The following is a 27,089-nucleotide window of genomic DNA, read 5'->3' on the forward strand; positions in this document are numbered from 1 at the left end:
GAAAAACCTAATTTTGCAAGTAACAGTATGGAAAAATAATTCAAAAATTAATATTTCACTTCAGAATAAGAAATAAAAAAAAAGTTTAAAAATTTGTGAATGTTTTTCAACCTCAGAATCGATGATAATCATATTTGTTATCATTGCAAGAGCTGAATCTATAACATCAAAATATGAGGACTTTTCCCAGCAAAAGTAGAACTCAGACCAATATTTTAAGATGGACTTGAGAACACATTTTCCATACCTGAAAGTAATTTGAAGTGAAAAAAAAAAATAATACAAAGCATTAAGTTCTTCGGGAAAGTAAATCATAAATAATGAAATCAACAATCATGTTATCTATTAGGATGAAATATTCTACAAGGGAAGAATTTTTTTTAACATGGCATGATAATTTTTTATAAAAACCAAGTATTTTATTCAGTTATCCAAAAAAAAATATGGGATCCACTCTACTTTCAAACGGAACATCTGGAAAAAAATTGAAGTTTCTAAAAATAGAAAAAATACAAAATAATCATCGGCAGAGATAGACAGTAATAGATAAGTGGGGGGGGGGGGCATGATGATGGTGTCCATTCATATATACGCATATACATTAGATCAGTAGGCTCCACCTTTGATACTGGAGGGGGGTACCCCCTGTATCTCCACCCATGAAAATTGTAAACAAAATAATCAATTTATTTTAGCCGAAGTTTTCATATACATAACCCCCCCCCCCCCATGCCAAGAGCACACATGTGTAAATTTCCCTTCTTTTTTTTATCAGCTGATTGGTTACCTTATTTTACTATCTAAATTTTGCTTGAAATGTGAGTGTGTATCCCTATTGAAACACCTGTTGCAAAACATTTTAAGAAAATAACTTCCATTGCGTAGCATGGGTAGAGTAAACATTCAAACGTCATTTCCCCATTCCCCCCCCCCCCAAGGACATTCGTGCTTCTGGAATGAGGGAGATGATATAAATTGAGGAGCTTATTTTCAAAAGGGAACATTTCCACTTTTGATAAATTTACTTTACAGTGGAAATAAAAAATTTGTGAATGTTTGTGAATAAAAATTTGCAAAAATATAAAATAGCCGGTAGTATGCAGGAATGGTAGAAGAACATCTAAATAATATGTTTCTTGATCACCATTCAAAGAGTTACCTACATTTAAATTTTCAAAATGTTCCGTTTTGAAAGAAAACTAGTGGAAGTGCTTTAAAATGGATTAAAATTTAAGCTGAAAAATTGGAAATTTCTACGTCACCTGTTGATTCCAGGTTTTTATTGGCCCAGAAAGATACCCTTACTGTCCTCTCGTCATTAACATTAGAAACATGATCATTCTACAGTGGAACCTCCCATAAGGGACACTCCTGTTGGTGGACACCTCACACTGACGGCACACTTTTAAATTACATCAACACAGAATCAATCCATCTTTCTTTCCATTATTAGCAGAAAAACATTTCCGGTCCCATTGGCGTCCATTATAGAGAGATGAAAAATACTGAAGTGAATGAAAAAGGTGGATATGTTCCCTTTTGATAGAAACAACTAACTTTATATTGTAATTTCTACCAAAAATATTCTCATTTTTGGTAGATTCAGATAAGAGTGTCAAAAAATATATTTGTGAGTTACACATAGTGTGACCATAATTATAACCTATATATAGGTTATAATTATGGTCGCCACCTGGCAGTCGAGTGGTTAGGGAACTAGCTTCTCACTGTGCAGGTCTGGGTTCGAATCCCGGTTCGGGCATGGATGTTTACTAACACTAACAAATTCCCTGGACGGATCATGCTGATTCCTTGGGAATATGTGAGGATCATGTTGTTATTATTATTATATTTTACGGGACAGATTAATTTTTTATAATATTCGGCTATTTCATCGTTTTAATAAAAAAAATTTTGTCAAGCATGCTGAAAAAACCCACTTTGAAGTTTTTAAATTGGGACTTCGTTATCTTAACATCAATGAAAATGTCCATTTTTTTTTTTTTTTTTTCATTTGGCCATCCTAGTTATACACATAGCTTCCGGATAGCCAGAAACACGCTCATTTAATCTTTTTGTTTTTCCTGCACAACAGAACTAATTAGACCGTTACTTATACAGTTCGCACCCGATTCCAAACAGCTTTTTTTATGTTTCTCACAGAGAGGTTCGTAAGCCAAACGTTTGGTGTGCAGACTTCCTTCAATAGGAATAGTGCTGTTTGATCACCATGCGTTGTTTTTGCAATTGTTCCTTGAATCAGAAAAGGCACTGGCAAGGACAAAAGAGGGGGTATCGAACACACAACATCTCTGAGCATCTTGTGACAGAGTTCGCGAGTATCTTGTCGACCTGGGCTACCATATTCCACTGCTATGTAAGTAGCAATCCGCAAATACCCACGGTTTTTTAATCATGACAACTGATACACAAGTTTTCAGCAATTCACCATGTAGGGTTTTTCCTGGAGCATGCTAAATGTTTGCTTGTCACGTGATGTTATATGATCAGCACTGATTGGACATTGAGAGCAATTATGTGTTACTGGAGTACAGAATCTTGAAATTTTTGGTAACTCACCAACATACAATGATGGTCACTCGTGGGAAATTTCCCTTGTGCTTTTCCTTCAACATTAAACAGAAGAATGATTGGAATAAAAAGAATATCGTTCAATGTCAATGCCTTTTTCGAGTTATTCCAACGGGTGGTGGTTTTTCTCATGTGGTTCAAATGACCGGAGTCCCCTTACAGTCGAAGTCGAGAACAAAAAAGGAGACAACAGGACATTATGAGTCTCAAAAACTTTAATTACTCAATGTTTTCACTTCAACTCAAACTCCAAATGTTTGGGAAATGATCATTTCTATACATTGAATTGATGCAATTGTAGGTTACAAAAATGTGTGGCTATATAGTTGTTTTCATTGTATATTGTCACCTCAAAAGCCCTAAACTTTAATGATCGACTAATTGACTGATTGTTGACAGAGATACACACACACACTGTGCGTATTATAGGGCCGCAACTATATGTTTTTAGTCAGCAGGGGTAACCATACATCTTAGCGGTCCCATTTAATGTTGAAGGAGAGGTTAAAAAGTGAAATTTGTGCCCCCTCCCAGTCCGGCATTCGGGTCACCAGGCCCCTTAATTGGAACCCTCAGGTTTCTCCTGTTGTGGCCCTGCCCAGAATAGTTTAAAAAAACACCTGTTCAAAGCACTAAACAGGCAATCAGCAATATCGACAGCTTTCTGGGATGCCCTTCACAACTGGCTGTGCCCACTGAGAGCCACGACACATGGTTTGAGAAACATTGATGCAGTATTTCGGTTCTTTTCTTTTAGACAACTTCTAAAGAACTGGATTCTATGCATTTCTGCTTAGATATGCAAAACAAAAAAAACTTTTTCAAAGAAAGTGAAAAATTATGTTTTTGCTTTCAAATCTTTTGGAGAACAATATATATAAGAAAACTCAAGATTTAAACAATGGCAATACGATGCGAATTACAGGTATTTAATTATTAGGAAGAAAGAAAGAAAGGAACCAACACGAATATTGTTTGTCTACTACACGTCAAATTATTCCAAAGTTTTTAGAGTACACGTTCTCAACAAAAATAAAAATACAAAAATTGCTTCAGGTGAAGTAGTAACAAGAAAATTTTTGAAGCTATCAGGATTCTGGGATTTTTGGGGTTCTGTCACTTTTGATTCTGCGGAACCCCAAAAATGCTATCACGGAACCCTACACCGGTTGGAAACTCCTGATCTAACAAAGCTTCATAAACGGTTAAAAAGTGCATTATAAAAAAAAGTGGAAATGTCCCCCTTTTCAATTAGGCTGATATGACAATAACTGCTTTAATTTCAAATGAATCATATCCTTTGTTTTCGTTTGCAAAAAAATAGAACTATTTTCTCAAAATTGCTGGATCGTCTCATTGCATAGCAAATAGACAGTACTTCCCTAAAATTCCAGTTTTCACGCATCAGATTCAGTAATGCGATCAATTCTGAACATAGGCGTATGTAGAATTTTCTCGGGGGGGGGGGGGGTTAAGTTTTTTCCTGCAAATACTATAATCTCGGCTTGAGGGGGATTAGAACCCAAAAAAAACCCCTTTTGCATATGCCAATAATTCTGAATGTGATTTCCCAATTCAGTAAAAAAACAAAAATTTCCCCCATCAATAATTCCAAAATGCTGCAAAACAAAAACTACCACCCCAAAAGAACCAGTGGAAAAATTATAAAATGTATAATTACTTTTTTCTGAGTTCTGCTTTGGAGCCAATGCATGACAGGAACTTTGTCATCACTTTAAGAGTATGTAGAGAATCCGATTTCAAGCGTCCTACAAGAGTTTGAACAAATTCATTTGCTCTTTTACATAGCATTAGAGAAATTTCCTCTTCAACGTACACAAAACCCACTAAACCTTTCTTGGTTTTCTTTATGTGAGAATGACTGTACAATGATTGTGAAACATCCATAAGTTTAACCATAATATTTTGAACCTAGTGGAGAAAAACAAATTGATATTTAAACCCAGACATTGGTACATAAACTGTAAGTACTTTTACAAGAATGACTTTAAAAATAAGATTTCCGGCCTATCAGTTTTCTGAGAAATATAAGCTAAAAACGAATGTAAGAAATAATTTTTAACATTCATTCATTCCCCCTACCTACACACACATACGTACGTGCAAGAAAAAGTTCCTCATTTTTCAACAAAGCTTTCAGTTCAGCTAAAACTTAAAAAAGAAATGTTTTCTGCACTTACCGAAATTCCTAAGTTATCAACCAAGGTGACAACCTGCTTTACAACTTTTTGAGCACATGGACTGATGCTAACTGCACCCATCTCAGTATCCCATAGCATTATACATTGCCAAACGTTGTCCCACATCTCAATAATGAAGTTTCCATTTTCTAAGAAAGAATCACAAGGCCAAAGTTTTGCTTCTATCAACAGCTGATAACCACTAAATATTTTGTTCACCTTGATGAGATCTGCATCACTACCACCAAAATCAACACAGCAAAACCTCTCTATATTATACTTGTCATTTTTCAAGTATGAGCTGCAATAAGTCTTGAACACTTCACCTTGACAGTCTTTTATTTTCAGCAGGTCTTTCATCTAAATGAAAATTAAAATTTAAAAAAAATAAATAAATCAAGCACAATCAGAGAAATTAAAGTAAAAAATCAGTTCTAAATTAAAGGAAGGATATAAGGAATCAAAATTTTACTTAAACATTATTAATTACAGGTGTCCCTTGCTTTACACAATAAATTAGTTCCACAAAACAGTTGTGTATGACTAAATCGGGAAGTTAATTTAATTTAAAATGGGTAAGACAGGAGTAGGGGTTTTCTTCAAAAAGGGGGTAAGAGAAAAATTAATGTTACAAAAATATACCCATTAATGAGATTTGGTGAGACAGATTTGAGCTTTCCTCCATATTGTTTCATCTGCATGAACAAATCTAATGGAGTTTACCACTTTAATTGTCATCCCATTTTCAGGATTAAAATCTAACTATGTCCGTCTTCTTTCTAAAATTAACTTTTCAGAACCGTGGTATAGTGAAATAGGGTAAAGTAAAACCCCATAAAGCGAGAAATGCCTGGATTTGAAAAAAAAAAAGAGTAGTTATCAATGTTTATATAACTGGAATAAACAATTACTTTTTGTATTGAGAGGATGTTTTTTCAGCCTCAAACATACTAAGAAATCGAATATTCTGCATGTTACGCAAAATGAATATTTGTAAAGAAAAGCAATTTGCCTCCTCCGGGAATCAAACCCGAATCCCCTTGCATGCTGGGCAAGTACGCTAACCAATACACAAGAGACTTGCTTTTCAATTCCTTATAACATGCATTATTAGCGTAAAGCATTGAGCGGAGGCATTGCAGCCTCCCTTAACTACAGCAATTTTCGCCTCAGGTGGCATTTTTGAATTAAGAGATTTTTTAAGACCCGGAATATACTGAGAAGTTGAATTTTCATGGATGTTATGTCGAAACAAATCACTTTTCCTTCCAAATATTTGTTTCAGCATAACACCCAAAAAATTCAATTTCTCAATCACTTTTTTTCGTTTTTTCTACAATATGACTACATTATGCAAATGTAAGGTTTATAATTAGATCAAGACCAACATAACCCTTTTAAACACTTTTTTTTTTTAACAAAGTCCAAATTAATATTTTTCCCCATGTTTTCATCAATGTTTCTACACACTTTCAAGTACCTGTTTATGATCATGACAGGACTAGACAAGTTTTTTTTACATAAGTTTAGCATGCATCTCAACATTAACCCACAACTTTGAAGCCTTCCAAGTCACAATGACCTTTCCACCTCAGCATGAGGGCCCAGGAGTTGGAGCTGAGTTCTAAATTCTAATGGCTGCTTGAAGACTTACATGCTCAGACTGAAATCCACATTACAAAAGTTAGCATGCTAATCACACAGTTAGTAGGCGATTTTTCCATTTTCTAATGCAAAAAATGTTTGCAACTTTCCCATATTACAAATAGTCACAAACAAAAAAGTCCAACCTCTCAATGAATCAGTGCGGTTTTTTGCAATCTATATACAGATGTGTTAACTTTTGGAATCTCCGGAAGGGGAGAATTCCCCCCCCCCCCCGGCACTCATAGACTCGATCAAAAAAAAAAATCACAAAAAAGAAATGTAATGATCAAATTTTTTTTTAAATCAATTAAGGAAAACTTTCATTCCTCCCCCCTTTGAGACAGGTTCTGCATTGCCCCCAAACTGAATATAATTCCATGTCAGTCTTTCCATGCAGAATAGAGAAATCACATCTATACTGTTCATAAAGCATAAGTGTTTCCTTTCATGGATGCTATCAGTGATTGATAATCTTGGGTATATGAACTGTTAAAAGCTTTATATTTAGCTTTATATAGCTTAAAGTTTTATAGTTTCTTTCTGAAGACATTTAATCGGAGGATAACAATTTAAAAAACTTCAAAATACAAAGCTGCTGATGACAAAAAACTTGTGTTTACCACACGGATGTTAATGGAATACAATAACGATTATACAGGAATTTCGGCAACCAAGGTCATGCCCCTGATAAATGATTGCTGATAAACGCTATGTAAACAAAGTTACGTCTTTGCCAGTTACTTAAATGCTGTCACCAAGACTTTGTTACGGTTGCTCGATGGAAATGACCACAACTGTCTCCTATGGATGTTTTCCCTAGCGACGACGAAAGTCATTGACGTCACGATAATATGAAAGCTTGCGTAAAATCTAATTTTCTGCCAAAATCCAGAGAGCGGGAGGAAGGATGGAAAATCCGGAGTCTCCCGCCTAAATCCAGAGAGTTGACAGGTCTGTATATACACTGAAGAGCCAAAAAAACTGGTACACCTGCCTAATATCGTGTAGGGCCCCTGCGAGCCCGCAGAAGTGCCGCAACACGACGTGGCATGGACTCTACTAATGTCTGAAGTAAGGTTTTTTGGAGGTAATTGACATCATGAACCCTGCAGGGCTGTCCATAAATCCGTAGGAGTAAGAGGGGGTGGAGATCTCTTCTGAACAGCACGTTGCAAGACATCCCAGATATGTTCAATAATGTTCATGTCTGGGGATTTTGGAGTCAGAAGTGTTCCTGAAGCCACTTTGTAGCAATTCTGGAAGTGTGGGGTGTCGCATTGTCCTGCTGACATTGTCCAAGTCCGTCGGAATGCACAATGGACATGAATGGGTGCAGGTGATCAGACAGGATGCTTACATACCTGTCACCTGTCAGAGTCATATCTAGACGTATCAGGGGTCCCATATCACGTTAACTGCACATGCCCCATAACATCACAGAGCCTCCACCAGCTTGAACAGTCCCCTGTTGACATATAGGGTCCATAGATTCATGAGGTTGTCTCCGTACCCGTACACGTCCATCAGCTCGAAGCAATTGGAAACGAGACTCGTCAGACCAGGCAACGTGTTTCCAGTCCTCAACAGTCCGATGTCGGTGTTGTCGGGCCCAGGCGAGGCGTAAAACTTTGTGTTGTGCAGTCATCAAGGGTACACGAGTGGGCCTTTGGCTCCGAAAGCCCATATCGATGATGTTTCATTGAATGGTTCGCAGGCTGACACTTGTTGATGGCCCAGCATTGAAATCTGCAGCAATTTGCGGAAGGGTTGCACGTCTGTCACGTTTAATGATTCTCGTCAGTTGTCATTGGGCCCGTTCTTGCATAATCTTTTTCTGGCCGCAGCGATGTCGTAGATTTAATTTTTTTAACGGATTCCCGATATTCACGGTACAGTCGTGAAATGGTCGTACGTGAAAATCCAAATTTCATCGCTACCTCGGAGATGCTATGTCCCATCTTTCGTGCGCAGACTACAACACCACTTTCAAACTCACTTAAATCTCGATAACCCGCCATTGTAGTAGCAGTAATCGATCTAACAACTATGCCAGACACTTGTTGTGTTATATAGGCGTTGCCGACTGCAGCGCCGTACTCTGATTGGTTCCATATCTCTTTATTTGCATACGCATGCCTGCACCAGTTTTTTTGGCTCTTCAGTTTATATATAATTCATTTTCTGTGTGTTCTCTATACAAATCTACATTGTTAGATCGATCATTGCCAAATTTTGCATGTATACCAAACAGAACCTGGATTGTGAACAATGGGCTACTTTAAACGTTTGCCAGAGCTGGACAAAAAGCTTGAAATATGCAAAAAACTGTCGGGCAACAATGGTTTCTGAGCCTGAACAATGACTTTTAGAATGTTTACTTTGTTTACCATGGTTCCCTAACAATGTGTTTCAGACATGCGCCTTCACAATGGTTTGTCACTTCTTTAATACTGCCAGTATTATGTATAATAGTTTGTCACTCTTTTTTAATCCTCCCAGTAACTGAAGAAAACACGGGCAGTGCTGGGTACTGTAGTTAGTAAGCTAATAAAATTACTACCCTAAAAAAATAATATGCAAAAGTAAAACATAGAAACATTCAAATACACACATCTCTTGAAAGATTCCTCTTAATTTCAGAATTCATCGTGTCAAATCCCAAGACACATGGATCAATGACAGATAAAATGATCAGCTCCCAAAATTTTTCGTTCCAAATACTAGCATGTAATGTTTTGTATAGGATGCTTTCATTGTATCCAGATAGTGTTGTGTAGAAATTGAAAATCCGAATGAGTATGCAGCATTTAGTCCTGGAAGGAAATGCAAAACAGAAAGGTTGAATGAGTATTTAAAATTAAAAAATATATTTATTTCAAACAAGTAAAAAATTTTTACTTCAATTGCACCTTCAGCCCATCATATTTATAAAAAATTTGGGGGAACTTAAACATTAACTAACCTTTGAACAAAATTCTAATGCAACAATGTTTTCATAACCACTTTTGAGTTGTCTTTGAAGAATATTTTTCTTAATTCAAAAGAAAGGCACAACTCATCCTTGATCCAAAATTATTCATCATTAACTAGGTCAATAAAATAATTTCAAATAAAATCATTCATGAAATCTCAGAGGTACTCTGGTGAGTCTTTAACCAACTCTAAGTAATTTTTCAAGCTCTTTTCCAGAGCTTCTCGTCTTTTCTTCCTCTCATTCATAGTGAATATAAATATAATCCAAGAATACATGATACCTTACACCTGGTGTCCAATCTGCGCTCTGCTGTAGGCAAAGGTGGATAAATGGATTTGTTGCCCTCTATTCAAATTTTGTCATACATCTCTTGATCTAATTTTAAGGTTCTTGTCTGCCAATTACTGAAATTTGCAGCCCCTTCAAACATGCCAACAGCTTTAGCCTGCTTAAACCCCCTTCCTCCCCTGTAAATACACACTTGCTGTAGCATTTGCTCCATGTGAATTTCCCAGAGGCTCTGTGGCCACTCCAGTAAAATTAAATACATAACTGAATAAACAACAGGTAATTTTAATAAAACATCCTAAGGTACTCTGTCACCAAAATTTGATTGCAAAAAGAGCCCCATGAGCAAGGTTGATAAAAAAGATTTTTTTTCTTAAAAACCAAAAACCGGGATAATGCTATTTAAACCAAAAACCGGGGTTTTGGTTTAAATAGCATTAACATTGAAAACTAACATTTCTGAAAAATCATTCAAACTTCTAATAATTAATAAAATTAATTTTTATTAATACAAATACAACGCCACAACAGGCAAATTGCCCAACGAGGTGGCTGACTTAAGAACATCATGGATCCCCGAGCCATTTTTTGGAGGCCCTACCTACTACTCCTACACCACACATGCACCCCCCCCCCCCCGCGGAACCCCCAATGAATCGGTACATGCGGGAATGTGCGTGTACGTGTAGTGAAACCTGACGTGAAGTTTTTTTTGTTTCTCTGTAATGCTTGTTATGTGTAGTGCTGCCATCTGCCACCAGTTTTTCTAACTATGAGTGAAGTGTTATGATTGAATGATTTATCGTTGTAGGACTGTTGCTCTCTGTGGCGAGACTTTTTAACAGGGAGATCGGCTCGCATTTGTGCCTTGAAGTTGGGAACCACAGAAAACCAACTTCAGCCGACCACCACTGTGGGGTTCGAACCCGGATCCTCGCAGCGCGAGTCCGTCACTATAAAAATGTCCATATTAATTTTATTAATGTAATTAACAAATTCCCATATTAATTAATCTATAAATATTTCTTACATTATAACAAAAACCAACTTTTGCAATTTCATTATTATTATTATTATTATTTTTTTTTTTTTTTTTTTTTTTTTTTATTTATTTATTTATTTTTTTTTAACCAAGCACAACTCAGGTCTATCGCCATAGGCAATTTTCTACCTAGTGAGTTGTGCCGGAAGGGTAAGTGTGTGTACCTAACAGTCTGAGTGCGTATCTAGTGTTGTGTATGATTTTTCAGTGCTGCCATCTATATCTCAGAAGTGAAGTGAGTGATGTGTAGTGACTGAATATTTGTACTGTTTGTAGGTCTGTTGCTCTCTGTGGCGAGACTTTTTAACGGGGAGATCGGTTCGCATTTGCGCCTCGAAGTTGGGAACCACAGAAAACCAACTTCAGCCGACCACCACTGTGGCGACGGTGGGGCTCGAACCCGGGTCCCCGCGATGCGAGTCCGTCACTATGACCACTCGACCACCACAGCGGCATTATTTTTTGCCTAATGAATTACTTTGTGTTTGAAAATTTTTAATGTTATTATTAACTCATTTACATCATAAGCACATATATGTGCGGAATCTTCCTGGCCATTATCACCAAAGTGCATATATGCGCGCTAGTTTTTTATGCATGAGAACAAAACATTAGAATGCTATCATACTGTATAAAACTATTAAATTTAATTTTTCATTGTAAACTGAAGAGCCAAAAAAAACTGGTACAGGCATACCTATGCAAATAAAGAGATATGGAACCAATCAGAGTATGGCGCTGCGGTCGGCAACGCCTATATAACACAACAAGTGTCTGGCATAATTGTTAGATCGGTTACTGCTGCTACAATGGCGGGTTATCGTGATTTAAGTGAGTTTGAATGTGGTGTTGTAGTCGGCGCACGAGAGATGGGACATAGCATCTCCGAGGTAGCGATGAAATTTGGATTTTCACGTACGACCATTTCACGAGTGTACCGTGAATATCGAGAATCCGGTAAAAAATTAAATCTACGACATCGCTGCGGCCAGAAAAAGATCATGCAAGAACTGGCCCAACGACGACTGACGAGAATCATTAAACGTGACAGACGTGCAACCCTTCCGCAAATTGCTGCAGATTTCAATGCTGGGCCATCAACAAGTGTCAGCCTGCGAACCATTCAACGAAACATCATCGATATGGGCTTTCGGAGCTGAAGGCTCACTCGTGTACCCTTGATGACAGCACAACACAAAGTTTTACGCCTCGCCTGGGCCCGACAACACCGACATCGGACTGTTGAGGACTGGAAACACGTTGCCTGGTCTGACGAGTCTCGTTTCCAATTGCTTCGAGCTGATGGACGTGTACGGGTACGGAGACAACCTCATGAATCTATGGACCCTATATGTCAACAGGGGACTGTTCAAGCTGGTGGAGGCTCTGTGATGTTATGGGGCATGTGCAGTTAACGTGATATGGGACCCCTGATACGTCTAGATATGACTCTGACAGGTGACAGGTATGTAAGCATCCTGTCTGATCACCTGCACCCATTCATGTCCATTGTGCATTCCGACGGACTTGGACAATTTCAGCAGGACAATGCGACACCCCACACTTCCAGAATTGCTACAAAGTGGCTTCAGGAACACTCTTCTGACTTGAGACACTTCCGCTGGCCACCTAAATCCCCAGACATGAACAGTATTGAACATATCTGGGATGCCTTGCAATGTGCTGTTCAGAAGAGATCTCCACCCCCTCTTACTCCTACGAATTTATGGACAGCCCTGCAGGGTTCATGGTGTCAATTACCTCCAGCACTACTTCAGACATTAGTCGAGTCCATGCCACATCGTGTTGCGGCACTTCTGCGGGCTCGCGGGGGTCCTACACGATATTAGGCAGGTGTACAAGTTTTTTTGGCTCTTCAGTGTATATCTTCATTGAACTAAGTTAACATTATAAATTCTTTGTGTATGCCATTCTGTTTTTCGCTTTTTTTTCATTTTGAAATATAACTCCATATAATAAAAAAATTTTGGTGTTATGGGCCAATTTTCCCATTTTTTCGAATGATGCAAATGGGTTAACCACATAATTTAAAAGTGTTTTCTCCAGTTACTTTCAGTATGTCTAGTCAGGAAGCTATTTTACAAAAACTGTGATAAAAATTAGGTGAATATAATGTATTTAATGAAGCATAAATAATGCCAATTAATTAGCAATGATTTACGATATACAGGGCGATTATAACTAAAGTTCTGATTTAAAATACTGTAGAAGAGCCATTGTCAGAATGGCTTGAAAATTTACATGAATATTCCTGAAGTAATGGAATTTTATATGGCAAAGAAGAAAAAAATACTTAAAAATGGAAAATTAATGGCACTGTACTCATCCAACTCAAATTTGCTTGCAGAATGGGAACGATGGCCATTCAAGGCAAAATGATAACTTAATTAGCATTGCAAAATTTCATAATTCATGGAAACATCACAAAAAAATGAAGTAATTAAACAAATAACTACAACTTACTCAAGAAATGTTAAATATATTGTCCACCGTAAAATGGCAATGAGGTGAAAGCAAAAAAATGCTTGTTCAACAACAGACCAGACTGTCATGGTCATGATGTGGATATGCAGGCAATTCACCAAAGTTTGCAACAATTCGACCTCTGTTAATAGGTCGATAAAATTTTGAGGTACTCTTCCCCCCCCCCCCCCCCAGCCAGAAGTTGCAAGGGTTAAGGTCAGGTGAACTGACAGCCAGCCAGGTGTCGTGCCATCCTGTTATTGTCAAAATGGTTCTTCAGCAACTGCTTTGCTGGTGTTGCAATGAATGTGCATCTTGATAAAAGTTGCGCTATCCACACACTGATGCTGTTGAACTGTCGATATGATGTGGTTGCACAAAATAGATCATACTGCAGTAGTAGTACAGCATCATCTACTTGCACATTTTGCACTTTTTTTCTTTTGCCAAAATTTCCATTGCTTTTTTTTTTTTCAAGTCATTCTGACCAGTAACTCTTATTGTACAGTTTTGGAATCAAAATTTTAATTACAATCTCCCTCTGCGTATAGCAGATTATTTTTTATAAAGCTGTTACTACTACACAGTAAAATCTGGATTAATTGGGCTTAATGACAAAAGTAAAAACACTACAAAAAAATATCTTCTGCATATAGCTGATTATTTTTCATAAAGCTGTTACTACTGTACAGTAGAACCTTGATTAATTGGGCTTAATGGTGAAAGTAAAAAAACACTGTTGAATATTAAGACTGGGTGATATACAGTATGATATGAGCTACTTTTTATGGGAAAGAAAATGTCTGTGAGGTAATGTAACTACTAGTACACTGGTCTTTGTGTCCCTTAGGGACACACACACAGCTGGTGTCTTTATTGGATTATAAGACCATCTGTGTCCCTAGCATGATGGTGTCACTACTGTTGCTACTTCTCTGTGAAGGAAAAACAAAAACACCACTAAAATACCACTACATCAAGATGTGTAATGCAATCCATGCAAATCATGAATTTACTAAAGATAACGCATCAGAATGTAGTCAATAGTTAGAAAATCTGGCAATAATGAGAAATTTTGGCTTCTATTTATAACTAAGCAACCAAGATACTTAATATAAAAAACAGTTATATTCAGGCCACTTTTATGAAAAATTTTTTGAAAAAAACCACTTATATCAGCTTACACCATTTAAAAATATACCATCAGAATATACCCCAAGAATGCAAAATGTGGTAAGAATGAAACATATTGGCAAATAATGAACTAATATGATATTTTTCAAGGGAAAAAATTATGTTTAGGTCACTTTTATGTGATCTTTTTAAAAACCACTTGGTTTAAAACCAAACAACCCTGCCCATGGGTCAAAAAATATTGGAGACTGCTGATTTATAATGATTCCACCCTCCTCCCCCACACACAATGGAAAAGAGGAGTTTGTTGCTCACTCAGGTGCACTAATAAGTTTTTTAATTATTTTCTATATTGTCATCACTTCGTCAATCAACAGCCAGCGAATAACAGTTACATTTTACTTATTAAGAAGGTGATTGAAACAAAATGTTATCACAAATACTGCAACTTTTTAATAAGTTAGGAACACCGCTCAGGCCTTGTCTGGTCTGACAAAACATGTAATTTGAAACCATAAAAATCATAGCTTATTTTTCAGAAACTATACTTTAATTCATAAACCTTATTCTCAATCTCCATTGTTTAAGAGACAATTAGTAACATCTTTTGCTGTCTATCCAAGATTGATATATTATGCATAAATTATCCCATTATCAATTTAGCAGACATTCACTTAGTTTATACATAGTAAAACTTCAATTAACTGTCACCGTCTGGACCAAGGCTGTGACGGATAACAGAAATCTCTTAATTCATATGTACAGTAATGCGATTTCACTGCAGGCTTGGGACAAAAATGACAATAAAATCCTTTAAAATTGAATAATACATACATATTGTATTTAATTTTACAAAACAGTCAATATAAACGCAAATATAAGATCAGCCTAGGCAGTGGCGATATTGAAAGTAGCGTCCTTTTTGTATGTGTTCCAAAATTCTTTGACAGTCATGGCATCATCAGATGAAAGCAAGTGAAAGTAAGCCTTCGAAAAAGCTTTTCTGTAACATCGCTTCATATTTTCAATTATGCCCTGGTTCATAGGCTGGATAAGTGGAGTTGTATTCATTGGGAGAAAGAGGCATGTTATTTGGCCATCATTATTTTTGAGTTCACAAGAGGGGGTGTGTCTGGGAATTGTCCATTAACACCAGTGCTTCTTGCGGCAACTGCTTTTCGGCCATATGAGCTCTAACTTGAGGCACAAAAACGCCATTCTGAAAAAATTGTTTGGTCCATTCAAGCACTTTTTTGGACATAATAGTTCACAGACAATGAGTTCATATCTAAATTTTTAAAAACACATGGCTATTTGGATTCACCGATTACAAGCAGGAGTAATCTATGATTGCAGGTGGCATTTGCACAGACCATAGCAGTGATCAGATTGTTTTGGACCTTAAACCCTGAGGCTGTTTTTCCATATTTTTTTTTAGATGATGATAGATAACAGAAACTGACGGCTAAATGAGTGATGGTTGATTGAAGTTTTACTGTAATATAACACAACATACCAATTAAAGTCCAATATTTCTTTCGGGGACAGAGACAGTCGATTGGATCCTTTGTATTTAAAATGTTCAAGAGCAGACTCTAGATTGCACAAGGCTATGTTGTCTATGAAAAGCCCAACAGCTTGGAAAATTTTACAGCTCTCAAAACTACCTGAAAACAAAAATAAATGTCTGAAGTATTCAGAAAAAAATACAATATAAGAGAAATTCTATTTTTAAAAATGAAAATTTAAAGACAATTATAATAGCATTAAATGGAATATCAAAAACTTTTTTTCATATTCAGTGAAAATCTGTCTAAGATGGACATGAATGAATGAATAACAGGGCTCTACCACCGGACTTATCTCATTGATAAGATCTCTTCCAGCCCAGCTTTGTGGCAGAATCTGGAACAAAGTGTGTGTACTTAACCATCTGAGTGTGTATTTAGTGTCATGTCTGATTTTTCAGTGCTGCCTGAGATTTTTCAGTATCCCAAATTAGTATCAAATTGCAAGTGAAGTGTAATGATTGAATATTTTTACCATTGTAGGCCTCTTGCTCTCTGTGGTGAAACTTTTTAAAGGGGAGATTGGCTCGCATTCACTCTTAGAAGTTGAGAACCACAGAAAACATACTTCAGCCAGCCATCACTATGGTGATGGTGGGGTTCAAACCTGGATCCTTGCGATGCAAGTCTGTTAGAATGACCACTCCACCCCCACAGCAGCATTTGAGACAGACACTGAATGACAGGGGTTCTCAAACTGTTAGCCACGGCAACCAGACAAAGGTTTTTTGAAGAAATTCTTTATTAAACTGCTCTCTAGGAAGCCGTGGATAATCATTGATTATGGGTAAGGGATGCCGCAGGTGGAAAAGGTTTCAGAACCCCTGCTGTATGAGATGGAAACCTGTCTTGAATGAAATCAAGAGTCTCATTGATGATCAGTTCTTTGATGTGCACCTTTATAAAACGAAAATCTGTCTAAAACGGAATCTTATTTCAGTCTCTTGACATTCCACTGTATTTTCTTTTTTTTATCACAATTATTAAGCCAAACAGTCATGATAGAGAAACCACCAGTTTATATAACAGTAACTATCTACTAATATTGATCACGAATTCAGACATGTAGCTATGTGTATTTACATGCAAGAAATAATATATCATTGTTATTTTTAACATATTTTCTAATGTTAAGTTTGTCATGTAACCCCCAACCAATCATTTTGCTATGCTTGTATGTTAATGAAAATTAAAAAAAATTTTGATAGAAAAAATTAAATCTGGAAACATATAATGCTCAAAAAGTCCTGGAGTACATTATGAAAAAGAACTTGAAATTTAGTTTTTTATTGCACATGTTATATTATGTTTTGTTTTCCATAATAAAAATTCTGAATGATAACTGCTAAAGAATATTGTTTCATAATCTTAATGACCTTCTCAAAGAAATTGAATAAATATTATTTTATTCCTCTTTCAAAAAATAGAAAAAAATCTCATATATATATATAAAAATAAATTATGAATGAAGAAATTAAAAAGACAACCTGAATGAAAATAAAAAATCTGTACCTTGACCTGTTTGAAAAATGTTCACTTTGACAGCCCAGTCATAACATTCTAAAGATGTAACAATAGCTTCCATCCATAAAATAAGAGCTTTCCATGAGACTTGATCATCTAATGAAGGAGGAACTCCAAATTCTCTGATCTTGAGCTCAAAGCTAAATAACAATAATTAGTAACAAATTAATCTACATAACACCAAAATGTGAGTTTTTGTAATTCTGGAACATTATGCTATGATCCAAAAGTAAGTGTCTCAACATTTTGTCTGTGGCGATGACAGATACATTTATAGATGCATTGATGAGAAATTGAACATTATGGATGAATTATAATTTTTTTTTTACTTGATTAATTGTTAATTGTTTAATTTGCTATTTTCCTTCAAACCTTATTTGATAAAAATGTGTAAAATTTTGCTTAGCGCTTGATTTGCTGTTGAAATTATCAACATGTGCCCTGACCACTAATGATTTTTGCCATGGCAAAACAGGAAATGTCTGGTTAACCCATGGACCACAGTATAACACCTCAGAAGAAGAAATAACAAAAAATAGAGGCGTGTCTTTTACAAATGAATATAAGAAAATAAAAATTAAAACACAAAATATACTTATTCTACTATGAAATATAATGTTAATGAAGTTATGAGACTGATGAAGGGGCAGAAAAAAAGTTGTTGGATAGGCAGTGACTTTGGATTAGCTGCAGCTGAAAATATACTTTTAAAACTGCATAAGCTACAGCTTTATCACAATAACAAAAATGTGGAAAACAATGGTAATTCTTTTATAAGTGATTTCTATTACTCAAACATTTTTATGTTTGAAATAAGATTAATATAACATTAGTACCTACAATATTTTGTCTAATCGAATATAATAATAATGCAACACTTATGGTATATTTTCTCTCATAATCGAATCTATAGTTCACTATATATATGATGAAATTCAGTCTGTTATAATATAAAATGTTGCTGCAACAAAACATTCAGGAAATTAAAAACAGGCAGGAATTTGAGGAAAAAATTCTTCCTTGAAAATAATAATATAGAAAAATTACATACATTTCTTCAGTCAAATTAATATTCTTGCCAAAATCCTGCAAGGTTTTCATTCCTTTAGAGAAAAAATAATATTAAAATCATGTAATTCAATTTCATTGACATTTAAAATTATAATTTACTATGTATATTTAATGGAATTGAGTCTTCTAATTTTAAAAATAAAAATCTTTCATAAACCTAATCATATTTTGCATTCCAATGTGTATAACCCTTACTGAATTCTTAGAATAAGGAACGATTCTTAATTAAAAAATCCAAAGTATACATGAACCAAGCCAACATACCAAATCAGTGACTGTGTTCAGCAAAAGATCAGTTCTTAGGAGAATATATAAACAAAGCAATAAAGAAAAATAAAAAATTATTTTAAATAGAAAATAAAATGGGTATTATGGAGAGACAGTAGAAAAATATAACTGCTCTCATGGGCAACACTCGAATTAAAGCTCTGTATAAGGTTAGAACAAGTTAAATTTGCCAACCAGATACAGGCATATAAAAATTTTCCTTTATCTACTGTTTTTTTTCTTTTTTCTTTTAATTCTGATCAGTTATGTATTACTGACAATGAACAAATAAAATGTCCCACGGGAGCCAAATTTCTGGACCCTTGAAGTTTGCTATAACTGGTTTAGACTATATTCACCTGGAACTGCAGACAATTTCACAACAAGTCTCATGCATATATGCCTGCATTCTGTCTGGAGACCCCCACACTGAAGAAGCAACCACATAACTGCAGAATTCAGATCTCCCCTATCAAAGCCCCTATGTAAAACAACAAATAGATTTTTATGATGACTGTGGTTTTTATTGTTCACTTTTAATATTGAAGTTTAAAACAATAATGTATGTAATTATGGTGAGAAAATAATAAATGAGCATGATAATTTTCTTCCTGTAGACACCTGAAGGCATTAGCCTAGACCAGTCATTCTAATATAATAAAGTGAAGAAAACTTTATCAGAAGAATGTGATCTAACACAATGCAATACTTAAATTTTCACATAAAAACACACACAAGCAATGCAAATAAGTGTGATTTTTACATACTCAGGTTTCCGACATTTGTTGTTTTCATCCACAAAGAAATGTGATTTCACAGTAAGTATTCGCTCAATATGTTTCAAAGCCTCAACACATAGCTTTTGGGTTCCTATAATGTAAAAAATAAAAATTTCAGCTTAATTGTATTTTAAGTGACTCTTTTTCTCTCTCTCACTATAGTTATAAATAATTTTCAACCATCCTATTACCTAGTAACTTTTCATCTGCATCTGCTATTGCAAGACTAGTTACAAACTTGACAAGTAACTCCAAAGTGTATGTCTTTACAAGAATGTCTTCATTTCTGTAATAAGTAATCATTCTCATTTAGTGCAGAAATTAAAGAAAGTATCGACAATGAACTCACAAACATAAAATACTCATCATTTAGAAACTTCCCAATAAATGAATACCTGAAGACAGTATAGATGTTGTTGAAAACCAAAGCAGCAGCAAGTCTTTTGTATGCACTAGGGTGTATGGCAAAACTGTATATTTTCTTAATTATATCTTTAGCTTGCTTTTCCTGATGCTGAAACAAGATGTAAAATATATTTTTGTCACACTGAAATTTCATTGGATACACTGAATTCAAACTACCATAATTTCTTGTAATAAAGCTGCAGCTCGTGCAAATTTAAAACTTAATTTTTAGTTTTTGCAGCTAATTTAAAGCTGTTGCCTAGATAATTTTTTTTCCTGATATTCTGACTCCAAGGGATTACGATGAATTTTTTTAAACATAATTCTTTATTTATTAATATAATTCTTTACTCTCTGAAAGAAAAGAGCATTCAGAGAGTATAAAAGTGGACGAGGTGACCTATCATTGTTTACTGATAAAAGAAGGCTGTTGAAGAAAGCGATAAGGAATAGTAAAATGGAGAAGTTAAATCTAGGTTGGCAGATAACATTGGCTCTGACCCAAAATCATTTTTTCGATATGTCAATAATGGATGTAAGGGGACAGTTGGCCCACTTTCGATAGGAGGCTCTAGGTTAGAGAGCAATGTTGGCATGTGTAATGCTTTCAATGATTTTTTCGCATCGGTTTTTAATGGAGATAATGATATTCGATATACGGGTGTTACATGGGGTAATAAAACCCTCAACGATATTCAAGTAGAAGACTAAATCTTCTAAGAAATGTATGTGCAAGCAAAGCACCAGGACCAGATGATATCTATCCCAGGGTCCTCAGGGAATGTGCTAATGAATTGTTGGGGCCAGTCGCACAGATATACAGGAGTAGTGTTGCTGAGGGTATCGTCCCAAGGGATTGGAAACTTGCTAATGTTGTTCCGATATTTAAGAAGGGTAGTAGAGAAGCTGTGTCCAATTATCGTCCAGTGAGTTTGACGAGCTCCCTCTTGGAAATTTTGGAAATTATCATCAAAAGGCAGTTTGTGAAGTGGATAGACGAGAATAATGTATTGTCGGATAATCAGCATGGATTGAGGAAGGGGAAGTCATGTGTAACTAACCTCCTTTGCTTCTATGATCACGTGACTAAGGTTTTGGGTAAAAGCAAAAATGTCGACGTTGTTTACCTTGATTTCCAGAAGGCATTCGATCGGGTCCAACATGGCAAACTCTTGAAGCGTTTACACGAGATTGGAATTGGGGGCAACTTGCTGAATTGGATAGAATCGTGGTTAAGAGATAGGTCGCAAGGAGTTATGGTGAACGGGGAATTCTCTGGTTGGACAGACGTCACAAGTGGAGTTCCTCAGGGAAGTGTCCTTGGCCCCATACTTTTTTCACTTTTTATCAATAAACTCGATCAGGGTATCGATGGGATTACTAGCAAATTCGCAGATGATGTGAAGTTAATGGGAGTAATCTGGAATCAAAGCGATAGGGAGTCGCTCCAGACCAGTCTAAACAGGATTGCAGCATGGGCAAATGAATGGAGCATGACGTTTAGCGTTGATAAGTACATAGTCGCTCATTTTGGTTCGAACAACCCACGGTTCTCTTACGAGTTGAATGGTGTCACTATACCGGATGCAACTAGGGTCACCGATTTGGGAATTCTCATTGACGAGCGGATTAGGTTTTCTGAACATCGTTCAGCGGTGGTCAAAAAATCGAATAGAATGCTTGGTCTCATTTTCAAAAAAGTCTCTTCGCGTTCTCCTAAAGTCATTCTTCCGCTTTTTCGAGGCTTAGTTCGTCCTGGACTGGAGTATGCTGTAAGGTTTTGGAGACCATACCTACAGAGGGACATAGACTTGGTTGAAGGGGTGCAGAGAAGAGCTACGCGTGTCCTTATTGGCACACAGGGCTTAAGTTATGAAGAAAGACTTCATTTTTTGAATATGTTTACATTGGATGAATGCAGCTGTCGAGGAGATATGATCGACCTGTTCAAAATTTTCAATGGGATCGATAGGATGCACCATGAACTTTTAGTACACTGCCAATCGACTGCTTTTACAACGGGACATTAGTATCGATTGGTGAGGGCCAATACAAGGTTATGGTGTCGCAGGGAATTTTTCTCTAATAGGGTTGTTAATAAATGGAGTAGCTTACCCCCGGAGGTAGTAAATTGTAACACAATTGACACGTTCAAAAATAAATACGATAAACGTGTTGGGGTAAATCGAGAAGCTATCCATATTTAGAATCAGACAACCATAAGTATTCTTTATGGGCATTGTATAATATTTTGTCATGTGTATATATTTGTTTATAATTTTTGTTAATTGCATTTTTAATTGGGTTGCTGTATTTTTGAAATATATGACATCCATATTTTTATGGGCATCTTTTTCTCAGCCACCTCGTTGGGCATTTTGCCTGTTGTAGCGTTGTATTTGTATTTCATATGCATCAGATATTGATCTGTGGTAAAAAATTATTTTGCTTCAAAAAAAAAAAGTGTCTGATGAATGTGATATTCTCATTGAATCAGTGATATTCTCAAAGAAAATGTAAATGATAAATTGAATATACAAAAGTTAACTTTTATTCTAAAATTAGTGTTGTTTTCAATTCATGAATGAAAATAATAAGAGAATTATTTGAAACTGCAGAATGAGTAAAAAGCAGTGTTTATTTCAACAAAAAAAAAAAAATTTCTCAAGTCATTTTTCTGGATGCAGCTTATTTACCAAAAATTACAATACACATAAAATATCTTAATTTTAAAACTAATAGTACCACATATTTAAAATTCTCAGGAAAGGTTAATAAGTAGAAAATAAAGGAAATTTAATATAAGATATTCAATTGGCAGAAACATAAAAAAATAACATACTTCTGAAGACTGTTTCAAAATCCATAAAATAAACTCTTTAAGACAAACTGCACTGAAGTCCCTGAGAGCAGCATTTTCTGGGGATGAAACACCATCCTTGAATTAAAAAAAGATTTGAAAATTAAATGATTTTATCTCCACATTAATTATAACTATAAAACACAAATTCAAACTATCTGAAGTTCCATGCTTTCAGAATATTATGCAATAAACAGCTTCCAAATATTACTGATTATTATTAAACCAGCACAAATCAGTCTTGGTGGACAATTTCATTTTGTCTTAAATTTCTTATGCATAGAATCTTAATGAAGTTTCACAGTACACGTTTTACAGATAATTTTACTTCTAATTTTTCATACGGTAAAAAAACATTCAATTTTTCATGTTGGTTAACAATAACAAATATCTATATAAGCGCAAGATACATTGTCGATCCAGTGCTTCAACAAGGGGAATTGGTGTGGCCATGAAAATTTGTACTTGTACAAATAAATCATTTGAATCACAATCTCGCAATCTTTGCACAAGTACTGCACAAAACACATATGTTGAAGATCATGCATAATATAACTCAGCATTCCTCAATACGCATTTTGATGCATGATTCCATGCACAATTCAATTTTATTCCCCCAAATTTTGGTGAGTGAAAATGCTCATTCAAGTCTTTTAAAAAAACCTAGTTATTTCTGTTTTTCATAAAAGAAATACTTTTATTTTTTATGAAACTACCCCCTTTAAAATTTTTGAGTAAAATTACTCAAATTTTTTTTTTTTTTTTTTTGGGCAAAACTGCATTGGCTGGTATAAATCCTACGCAATTTTCAGCATTAAAGTCAAACACTGTCATTGATAAATGGTAAAAAACTGATTCAAAAATTTCATCAAGTTTGGAAACAAAAACTTGTTTTGAATCTTTTTTTGCATAAAATGCACAGAATGTAAACTGATAACGAATTCAGCCTATAAGTTATACGATACTATAACTTGTAGAGAATAAATTATGGTTTTGTTCAGTGGTAAAAATTAATAAATTTTTATTTTAATATTATCTTGGCCTTCATTAATTTTTTAAAAATATTTTTTCATTAATGAGCACATCAAATGCAAAGCCAATTACAAAATAGGGATAAGACAAATAGTGATTTAACCGAATACCAAATATTCGGCTAATGTTATGTCAAATATCAATTTTCTTGAAATTTTTCACAAGTATAAATAAAATTTGTGTTTTTAATTGAAAATAAAATTATTGGCAATTTGATTACGGAAATTGTCAAACATTATTTACTCTAAACCAGAAATGCTCATAAAATTTATGACTTATTTCTTTATTTTTCCTGTTTATATGTTGTTTGCCTCTTGTAAAAAGTTGGATTCTAGCTCAATATGTATCTTGTTTAGGTACATCCTTCAGTTAATGAACTTGCATAATTCATGTTCACTTCCACCTTATTGCAGTTGGATTCTATTTTCAGTTTCATGTTTTCCTTAACCTAGAAATTCATCCTGACATAACCTCTTTCCAGAAACAGATGTACACCATACAATAAAACATAATCAGTAAATTTTTAATTTATGGGAAATTAATTTCAATTAATATAATTTTGTAAAATAAGTTTGTTGTACTTAGATTTACACAGATATTCAGTTGAATACCTAAGCCTTATTTGGCCAAATTAAATATTTGGCAAAAGGGCAAAATACCAAATATTCCTCTCATCTCTATAACAAAACTCACATAAAATTTAATTTTTATAAAAGTAGTAAAAATCAGTTGAAAAAATTAATTAGATTTGTGCTCACCCATAAAGACTGAAGAATCACTTGTGCCTCGGGAGTATGTATTGTTCTGCTGTGACTAAACCAATGTGTCAATTGTAAAACAAGGGGACGAAATAACTGCTTCACAACCTTGAAAAGAAGAGAAGGAAAAAATAAACATCTTTGTTTTTACTTCAACACACAAATGCTATATGCTCATTAATGCTATTATTAAAATACGAGCCACATTCATCAGGGATATGAAATAGAAAATACCTGATCTACATCACATGCCAATAATAGCATTCCAGGAAGAAGATGTTTGTATAATTCTTCCATGGTGTTCTGCAATCACATATAAACAACAAAAAAATTTTTTTATTATTACAAGAAAATCAACATTTCATTTTTGATTTTCATTCCCTTGATTTGGCTAAATATTAGAGAAAACAGGCTACCTGCGATGGAATAAATGGAAGATGAAGTAAATCTATACATACAAAATTGACATTCCGTCTGTGCTCTCTATACTAATCTACAATTTTAGGTCAATCATCGTCAAATTTGTATACTACTTTTGACCCGACTCTAATGATAGGCTACTTTAAAAGTTTGTCAGAGTTTCAAGCAAATGCCAGAAATGGGCAAAAAATTGTCGGGCAACAATGGTTCCTGGGCCTCAACAATCACTTTCAGAATGTTGTGGTTCCCTAGTAATGCATTTTAAACATGTATATGCCTTTACAATGGTTTCTCACTTTAATGCTGCCAGTATATACATAATAAATTATTCCTTTATAATGGTTTGTTACATTTTCAATCCTCCCATTAATTGAAGAAAACCGGGGCAGCACCGGGTATTATAGCTAGTACAAAATAAAGAAGTATGATCTAGATGAGTTTATTCTAGATGAAACTTATTAAATACTACTTATACCTTTAATGAGCTAGATGCTGGAAGTTGACTTCCTTTGCCAATCATGTACAAGATAAGAGAATGCAGTATTTCACAAGCTGCAACTTTCACTTTCCTATCACTCGCAGTTGTACTTAGTTCCAGGATACGGGGAAGAAAATCATCTGAAAATATGCCAGAAAAATTTCTGAGATTGTAATATTGGTCATACAACTTTAAAAAAATGCAGAAATGGATTATCAATCAGAGTAAGAACTCCACAAAATACTCAATACAGCAAAAGCAGAATTTAATTTTTATGATAATTGTGATTTTTCAAATGACAACATCAGCATGTTTCTCTCTGGGTTTGAAATCAGGAACTTCCAGTAATCAAATATATACATCCTATATTATCAAATAGATACACATTAAGCAACCTATGCAAAGTGGTGTAAATGTACTCAAAACCACTGAAAATATTAGCCAATACTATCAATCAGTTTCTACAAATAAATGAATTGTGAAAGGAAAAAAAAAACTTCACCTGGTATTGTTCAAAGGCTTTTTTTTTTTACGTTTTAAGGACAGATATAAATTTTCTTCCACTGATCTACACGTTTTAACCCTAAAGTTTGTTTTATTTTTAAAATAAAAAAAATGTCCCTGAATGAATAAAACAAATCCATAATTTTTCTTCAAAGTTAATTTCTAGCAGTTTCATTTTCCTATCAGATTCCCTTTTCAGCAGTTTCTTATTAGTTTCTTATTGTTTTTTATTTTAAAAATATCTTACAAATAAATTTCTTCTATTCTAGATACTCTAATCTCTAAATCAAAAATGTTTGGTTCAAGTTTAAAAATTCCAGTTATAATAAGCTTACCGAAATATATTTCTGGTTTCATATCAGGGAAAGGAAATGCATACTTCAAATGATGCCTATTACTAAAATCCCAAGCAATAGAAGAAGTGTTGGCTTTTTTGAAGGAATGTTCCAATATTGATTGATTATGGCTTCCACCAAGTCCTCCAAGGAAGTGAATAATTTTCAACTGAACTTTTAGCAGTTCAGAGTCTTTCTCTGCCTGTAGGGGAAAATAGGAAAAACATAGTTGGCGTTTTCTTAGAAGACTAAAAATTTTCAGCAAAAGCCTCTTATGATTGCAAAACACTGAATTTAATTTTTCAAACCAGATTTTCAATATAAAATTTTTCGAATCATAATTTGATGTCTCACTTTGATACCAAAGTCTTTGATGGATTTGACAAATTTGGCAGTCATCTTATGAGTTTTTTTACGCAAATGACTGGCATGCTGTGTTGATCTCGGAGCACTTTCATCTGTGAATTGACATTGATATAAGAACTTGACATATAAAAAGTGCATTTAAAAAAATTAATATAAAATTTTATAATGAAACAATATATTCATTTTTTGTTTTCTTATTCACACTACATCATATTTATAAAACTTGATGTGTAACAGATCCTCTTTTTTTTTTTAAATACAGTATCGTCATAACAATATCATTCTGACTGATGGCAGTATCTAACATTCTTTACCTTAAAACCAAAACAACACATTCCAAAAACCCGAAATATAAGTATA

General features: G+C 34.7%; 1 protein-coding gene across 1 annotated transcript in view; it reads right to left on the reverse strand.

Annotated features, from left to right (window-relative positions):
- The window catches only part of LOC149066979 (DNA-dependent protein kinase catalytic subunit-like), a 133,420-nt gene that overhangs the window by 76,904 nt on the left and 29,427 nt on the right, over nt 1-27,089 (reverse strand). The window contains exons 22-38 of the mRNA XM_089252858.1: nt 26,718-26,821; nt 26,364-26,565; nt 25,522-25,664; nt 24,861-24,929; nt 24,627-24,734; nt 22,819-22,914; nt 19,967-20,085; nt 19,763-19,857; nt 19,560-19,662; nt 19,152-19,273; nt 18,506-18,557; nt 17,443-17,594; nt 15,879-16,029; nt 9,052-9,253; nt 4,794-5,153; nt 4,274-4,524; nt 112-247 (exon numbers count right to left, since the gene is read on the reverse strand). Coding sequence (XP_089108984.1) covers nt 112-247; nt 4,274-4,524; nt 4,794-5,153; nt 9,052-9,253; nt 15,879-16,029; nt 17,443-17,594; nt 18,506-18,557; nt 19,152-19,273; nt 19,560-19,662; nt 19,763-19,857; nt 19,967-20,085; nt 22,819-22,914; nt 24,627-24,734; nt 24,861-24,929; nt 25,522-25,664; nt 26,364-26,565; nt 26,718-26,821 — 2,465 coding nt within the window. The remainder of the gene's footprint in view (nt 1-111; nt 248-4,273; nt 4,525-4,793; nt 5,154-9,051; nt 9,254-15,878; nt 16,030-17,442; nt 17,595-18,505; nt 18,558-19,151; nt 19,274-19,559; nt 19,663-19,762; nt 19,858-19,966; nt 20,086-22,818; nt 22,915-24,626; nt 24,735-24,860; nt 24,930-25,521; nt 25,665-26,363; nt 26,566-26,717; nt 26,822-27,089) is intronic.

This window comes from Pholcus phalangioides, unplaced genomic scaffold (genome assembly GCF_987345545.1).
Source record: "Pholcus phalangioides strain wild (caught in Gottingen) unplaced genomic scaffold, Ppha-v1.0 ptg000031l_1, whole genome shotgun sequence".
Classification (NCBI taxonomy): Eukaryota; Metazoa; Arthropoda; class Arachnida; order Araneae; family Pholcidae; genus Pholcus; species Pholcus phalangioides.